Consider the following 6895-nt stretch of genomic DNA (forward strand, 5'->3'; position numbering starts at 1 on the left):
ACCCGCCTCCTGGGTCCCAGCCCGCCTCCTGGACCCCCGGACCCGCCTCCTGGGTCCCAGCCCGCCTCCGGGACCCCCAACCCGCCTCCCGGAACCCCAGACCCGCCTCCTGGACCCCCAACCCGCCTCCCGGGGTCCCAGCCCGCCTCCGGGACCCCCAACCCGCTTCCCGGGACCTGGGACCCCCCGGTCCCGCTCCTCCGGCCCCCCGGGTGCCCCGGGTCACGGCGATGCGCTGGTGCCTTGCAGGCGCCGCCACCAGCCCGCGCTTCCCGCCCAGGTGCAGCCCCGGGACGAGCAAGAGCAGGAGCCGGAGCCGGAGCCCGAGCCCGAGCCGGAGCCCGAGCAGGAGCCGGAGCGGGAGCGGCGCCGCCTGGGCCGGGCGCGCGCCGGAGGATGCTGCGGGGCGGGGGCCGCGGCCGTGCGGTGAGGGCGCGCGGGGGTGGGCGGGGGCGGGCGCGCGCGCTCGGGGAGGGGGCGTCGCCACCTGGCCCTCGCTCTCCCAGCCACGGTGCGGACGCTCGTGTCCTCGCGCGGGTGGGACCCGGGACCGGGCGCTGTCCAGCCCTGCCCTCCCGCGAGCCGCGCCCCTGCCTTTGCCTTCCAGCTCCCCGCGCCGGGGCCCCGACGGCGAGGACTCGGCGTGGGCTCCGGAGCCCGCACCTAGCGGCCCGCTGGCCCCTGCCCGAGGGTCCCTGCGGCGGGTCCGGCGCCCCCCGAGCCGGGCAGCAGTGCAGCGAGGCCGCGCCCTGAGCCCGCGGCCCGTGTGGAACTAGGCGGCCGAGCCCGACCGGCCCCGTCATGCCCACGGCCCTGTGCCCCCGGGTGCTGGCCCCGAAGGAGAGCGAGGAGCCCCGGAAGATGCGGGGCCCGCCCGGGGAGAGCCCCCGGCCGGCCGAGGGGCTGCCCAGCCCCGAGTCCTCGCGCCGCCTCTTCCGCCGCTTCCGCTACCAGGAGGCGGCGGGCCCGCGCGAGGCGCTGCAGCGGCTGCGGGAACTGTGCCGGGGCTGGCTGCGGCCCGACCGCCTCTCCAAGGAGCAGATCCTCGAGTGCCTGGTGCTCGAGCAGTTCCTGGGCGTGCTGCCGCGCGAGGTGCAGGGCTGGGTGCGCGCCCAGGAGCCGGGCAGCGGCGACCAGGCGGTGGCGGCCGTGGAGGCCCTGGAGCGGGAGCCCGGCCGGCCCTGGCAGTGGGTGAGCGCGCGCGCGCCTGCGGCGGAACCTCCCGGGCCGGGCTCGGTCCGCGCGGATGCCGCCCCCTGACCCCCTCTCTGGGCCTGCAGCTCAAGCACTGCGAGGACCCCGTGGTGATCGACGACGGGGACGGCCCCCCAGACCAGGAGCCGGAGCAGCCGCTGGCCGAGCCGCAGGGCCACCCGGCCAAGGGCCAGGACGGCACAGCCTTGGCCCCGGCGCTCGGCCCGGGGCTCCCCAGCCGGCTGCCCGGCCAGCCCAGCGGGGACCCAGGTATGGGGGCCCAGACGTGGGCAGGCGGCCCCGGGGAGTGTCCCTGGCTGTGCCCTCTCCAAACAGCATCCACGTTCTCTTGCCCCCCATCCCCCCCAGTCCCACGGGGCTGAGCTGAGGCTCAGGGTGGGCTGGGACAAGGCTCCAAGGCTGGGGCGCAGCTTAGCGTGCAGGGTCCCGGCTTGATCCCCCGCTCTGCCAGGTGAGCCCGCGGCGGCTGCTGTGCCAGTTCCCAGAGCCGGCTGGGGGTCTCAGTCCCGGGATAGTTGTAAGGGGGCTGCTCGGGACTGGCCCCAGGCTCTCCCTGCCGGCCCTTCCCTGGTGTCCGCAGGGGTAACAGGTGGAAAAACCCTGCCAGGTGCCAAAGATTGTAGCCCCAGGTGGGAGCCTCAGGCACTTTCCTCAGCTCTCTGCACCTGCTCGGGATTCAGGAGACGGATGCCTGTCCCCAGGGTTCTAGCCCACCTCACCCCTGCACACCCCACCCCCACACCTGCCATCCCTGCATATGCTACACCTGGATCCTACACCCCACCCGTGCACATCTCACTGCACACACCTCACCCCTGCACACCCCATCCCTGCACATCTCATGCCTGAACACCCCGCCCCTGCAAACCTCATCCCTGCACACCCCCACAACCTCTTGCACCCTCAACCCTGTACGCCCCGCACGAGGACCCTAATGGCATAGGCCTGTCCCTATCCTGGAGCTCGGGGCTGTGGGGCTGCTTCCTCCTCCCACAGCTGCCTGTGTCCCTCTGCACTTCCCCTTCATCACTGCTGCCAGGGCCCCTTCAAAAACAGCCCTGCTCCGGGATGGAGATTCTCACATGGAGTTGGGGGGGACGTGTTTCCCCCCAGGAGTGAGCACCAGGACAGCAGACACTGCCCGAGGCAGGCCGTGTGGCCCGCGTGAGGATGCAGGGGGGCTCCCCGGAGTGAGAGATTCCACATTCCCTGAGCACTGCCATGCTGCCACCTGCTTCCCGCAAGGCCCTTCCTGGGGGATCATTCTGCTGGGGCTGGTGTGGGTCTGGGGTCCAGGAAGCTGAGTGCCCCCGGGGAGCAGGACTCAGACCCCCTGGAGCCCTGGGCGCCACGTGTGCAGGTCGGGTGCCCCAGAGCTTCCCTGGCGGGGCCCCACGCATGCTGGAGCCCCTCACACAGGGACCCTGCGTGTTTCAGCGCTGCAGGCCATGGCCCTGCCCGACCCCACCGGCTCCAGGGACACACACCAGGAGGCCACCCTGCAGCTGCCCCCGGTGAGTGACCCTGGGGTGTGCTGGGCTCCCCTCCCCTCCGCCTGATCTCAGAGGTCTGTGCCCACAGTGGGCGCCAATGCCCATTGGCGCAGTTTGAAGGCAGGGATCCCGCTGCGTGGGGAGCTCTGTCTGGTGTTTTGTGGGTGGGACCGGAGGGGCTCCCAGCCCCTGCCTCGGGTGAAGCAGGACTCCTCTGGCCTCTGCTCCCGTTCTCTGACTTGAGACTTGGGGCAGTTGGCCCGAGCCGAGGTGACCCTGAATACCTTCCGCCCCAGGGGGGGAAGTCACCTGTGTGGCCAGCAGTCCCTCTGTCTCTGCAGCACAGCCAGGGACTGGGCCAGTTCTCGCACGGCCTCAGGCTCTGTGCTGGTCATCCCTGTCTCTGTGGGCTCTGCGCCCCCGTGCCAGCTTCCCGGCAAGGCTCAGCACTTATTCCAGCACCTCTTGCCAGTACACGGGCCCCTTTCCCCGAGCTACCTTGAGTCTTCTGGGTTTGCTTTATATTGGTGTGTCTGGTTGGGGCCACACTGGCTCTGGTGGGCAGCTCTACCCGCTGTGCTCCCCTGAATCAAGGCCTGAGCTCTTTGTCCTTGCTGAAGGCCCTTTCTGGCTGACCTGGGAGTTCCAGATGGTTCCTTTTCCCCCTGGCTTTCCCAGCTTGGGGCCAGTCTTTCCAAGGATTTTGCTTTTGTGCCATCTAAACTCTTTATTGATAGATTTTCTCTCTCCTGTTATTTTTAAAATGTCTTATCTGCAAGTCCAGGAGGTCACTTGTGGGTCATGTCTCTGGCCCTTGAAACTGCAGCCCTCACCCCAAGGGCCTTCCTCGGAGGTTTTTTTCCCCGCTGGATCCCAGCAGGGAGTTTGCCTTGCTCACAGCTGACCTGGGTTCGATCCCCACCATGTCGTGTGGTCCCCAAGAACACCAGGAGTAATTCTTGAGTGCAGACCCAGGAGTAAGCCCTGAGCATCACCGGGTGTGACCCCAGAGAAACGCCAACAGTACTGGGGATCAGTTGTTCATGTGGGTCGGCTCCCAGAACCTGCTCTCTTTCCGAGTGTTTGCATGTCCCAGAGACGGCTCCTCCAGCCCCGCTCTCTGAGCCTTGCGCCTTACCACGTGGACTTAGAAATCTCGTCCACTTCTGCACGTGCCTTGCAGACGCCCGCAGGCCTCGGTGCCGTCAGGTCCTCACGCTGCTCGTCTCATGCGAGTAGGGTTTGTTCCAGGTCATGCATCATGCATGTCAAGGATGTTTTTATTTGCTTCTGTTTGCTTTGGTATTTGGCCCAGTGGGCCGTGCCCCCGACATGCTCCCCAGAGTTGCTTCAGGGGCCCCCCCGGGCTGCCTGCAGTCTGACTGTGTCCTGAGGCCCTGGAGCCTCCCCTCTGGCTGTGAACCCACGCAGCTGGGCCTGCGGGTGTCTCGCTTGGGGGCAGGGGCCCAGCGGGACCCCCAGGGACTGAGCAGACTTGGGTGCCTTCTGCTTCAGGTGCCCCACCCCGCACCCCCATTTTGTACAGCTGGAATTTTTTAATTGACAAGGGGTGCTGCGGGGAGAAGGGAAGATAAAAGCCTTGGGAAGGCCCTTCCCAGCCTGGGCTGCAGCTCGCCACAAGGCGGCGGTGGCGGCAGCAGGAGGGACTCTAACCACCACAAGGGTGTCGCTCTTGAACACGTGTGTGGTGTGTGTGTGTGTGTGCGCGCGCGCCTCTGTGTGTAGGTTTTTTTTGTGTGTTTTTTTTTTTTTTTGCTTTTTTTGGGTCACACCTGGCGACGCACAGGAATTACTCCTGGCTCTGCACTCAGGAGTTACTCCTGGCGGTGCTCAGGGATGCTGGAATGCTGGGAATCGAACTCGGGTCGGCCGCATGCAAGGCAAACGCCCTGCCCACTGTGCTCTCTCTCCAGCCCCACTGTGTGTAGTTTTGGGTCACACCCAGGCTGCTCAGAGTTGCTCTGCACTCAGAGATCGAATGTAAGGCAAGTGCCCCACCCACTGTACTGTCTCTCCAGCCCCCCAAAAATGTTCTTTGGAAGATCTTTGCAGTTGGTCGTATAAAGCAGTGAATTTTCATCTTTGGTTTGCGGTGTGCCAGGGATGAATAAGAGTGAGAATGAATCACTTTGAAGCGCCCACACAGCCTTAGGCCCCAGGTCTGAGAAGTGTCTGCTGTGACCGGCACTGGTGCCGGTCACCTCTCAGAGCATCCCTGTCCCCTCCCCACACACACTCTCGGCCTGAGGTTGCTCCGGCCCTGCTGCCCCGTCCCAGCTCTCCCAGGCCCCGGCGACCCAGCCCCGTGGTCTCTCTCTTCAAGGACATAATCTTCTGCTTCTCACAAGAGGACTGGTCTCTCCTGGACCCGGCGCAGACGGGCTTCTACGGAGAGTTCATCATAGGGGAGGACTGCGGCGTGGCGCTGGCCCAGAGTAAGACCCGCCCCCGCCCCCACCCCCACCTGGCTTCCCGCCGGAGCAGGTCTAATATGCCGCGTCTCCCCTGCGAGCAGGTGACCCCATGGACCCCCTGCCCCCCGCCCAGGCTGAGGAGAACGAGCCCCGGGTTCCAGAGTGGTTGGAGGAGCAGGAGGAGGACGCGGCCCAGGCCTCCTACGCGGGTGAGGACGGCGTCTGGGCTGCCCTGCGCAGGGCCCCCCTCCCCCACGCCTGCTGCCGCGGCTCCTACCACGTTGCTCCCTTTGCTTCTCGAAGGCCTCCCGAGCGTGCAGCCGTTCCCCGAGGAAGAGAGAACGCGCGACGAGCTGCACGTGCCCGAGTTCCAGGGCGCCCCGCAGAGGGCCCCCCCGGAGAGCGCCTGCCTAAGTACGGGGGTGGGGGTGGGCGTGGCGGTGGTACATGTGTGCGCATCTGTGGGAGTGGGGGGTGAGTGTATGTGTGCCCATTATGCGTGCGTGTGGTGTGTGTGGAGTGTGCGTGTGTATGTGAGCATGTGGGGGGCGGGGAGCCAGCCACTGGGTGCATGCATGGGAGTGTGGGAGCTGCTGGTGTGTGTGTGTGTGTATGTAAGCTGTGGGAGCCACTGCCCAGTCTCGGGGTCCCAGGAGAGGATACATGACAGAGGACGGGCTCTAGCCACTGTCCTTCCCACCGTGCCTGTGAGGCCGCATCCCCATTTACTCCTTCCTGGGCCTGACCCACAGCAGCAGGGCCGTGGCACTGCCCGGTCACTCACTCCTGCCGCATCTGCTGTGGGCGTGCTGCTGACCGGAGCCTGGAGCCTCGGGGGTGCCCGCCCACAAGGCTCCCGCAGACCTTCCCTGGAGCAGTCCCTCTGCTGGGCTTCCTGGCAGGTGGGGGGGAGGGGCAGAGGAGGGAGGAGAGCCGGGCCCCCACCCCCACCCCACCCCCGCATTCCCGGCCTGGCCGTAACCCCCTGCCCCCTGCAGCCGGCGCCAGCGCGCCGTCCCCCCAGGGTGGCCCCGACGAGGAGGTGAGCATCGAGATCGTGCTGTCCAGCTCCGGGGACGAGGACCCGCAGCTGGGCCCGTACTGCGCAGCCGCCAAGGCGGGGGCCGAGGCGCGGGCCGAGGCGCAGCCGTCGCCGCACAAGGCCTACGTGTGTCCCAACTGCGGCAAGGCCTTCCGCTGGCGCGTCAACTTCATCCGGCACCTGCGCAGCCGCCGGGAGCAGGAGCAGCCGTACGAGTGCGCCGAGTGCGGGGAGCTCTTCGGGGACAGCGAGGGCCTGGACGGCCACCTGGAGACCCACGAGGCCCGGAAGCCCTACCAGTGCGGCGCGTGTGGCCGGAGCTTCCGCCTCAGCTCGCACCTGGACGCACACCGGCGGACGCACCTGCAGGCCGCGGGCAAGGGGGCGCCGGGCCAGGCCCGCGGCAAGCCCCGCTTCTCCTGCTGCCAGTGCGGGAAGGCCTTCCAGCGCCACGACCACCTGGAGCGCCACCGCCGCACGCACGCCAAGGACCCGGCCCGGCCGCTGCAGTGCCGCTACTGCGTCAAGCGCTTCCTGCACAACCACAACCTGCTGCGTCACGAGCGCCTGCACATGCGGCGCCGCTCCAAGCAGGCCCTCAACTCCTACTGACCCGCGGGCACTGCAGGGGCGCCCGGCTCCCCCTGAGCCCGGGCGGGGCCACCGAGGTGGGACGCGCTGGCACTGGGCCCTGCCCACCCGGCTGGAAA

At 67.8% G+C, this 6895-nt stretch overlaps 1 protein-coding gene across 1 annotated transcript; it reads left to right on the forward strand.

The window, feature by feature from the left end:
• Positions 1-338: 338 nt before the first annotated feature.
• Positions 339-6895, forward strand: ZNF496 (zinc finger protein 496). Its single transcript, XM_056112261.1, has 8 exons — positions 339-426; positions 608-1191; positions 1281-1464; positions 2653-2729; positions 5053-5164; positions 5245-5352; positions 5447-5557; positions 6142-6895. The coding sequence occupies exons 2-8, from the start codon at positions 802-804 to the stop codon at positions 6795-6797; spliced, it is 1638 nt and encodes a 545-aa protein (XP_055968236.1). The 5' UTR covers positions 339-426; positions 608-801; the 3' UTR covers positions 6798-6895.

This window comes from Sorex fumeus, unplaced genomic scaffold, assembly GCF_029834395.1.
Source record: "Sorex fumeus unplaced genomic scaffold, SorFum_2.1 ptg000017l, whole genome shotgun sequence".
NCBI lineage: Eukaryota > Metazoa > Chordata > Mammalia > Eulipotyphla > Soricidae > Sorex > Sorex fumeus.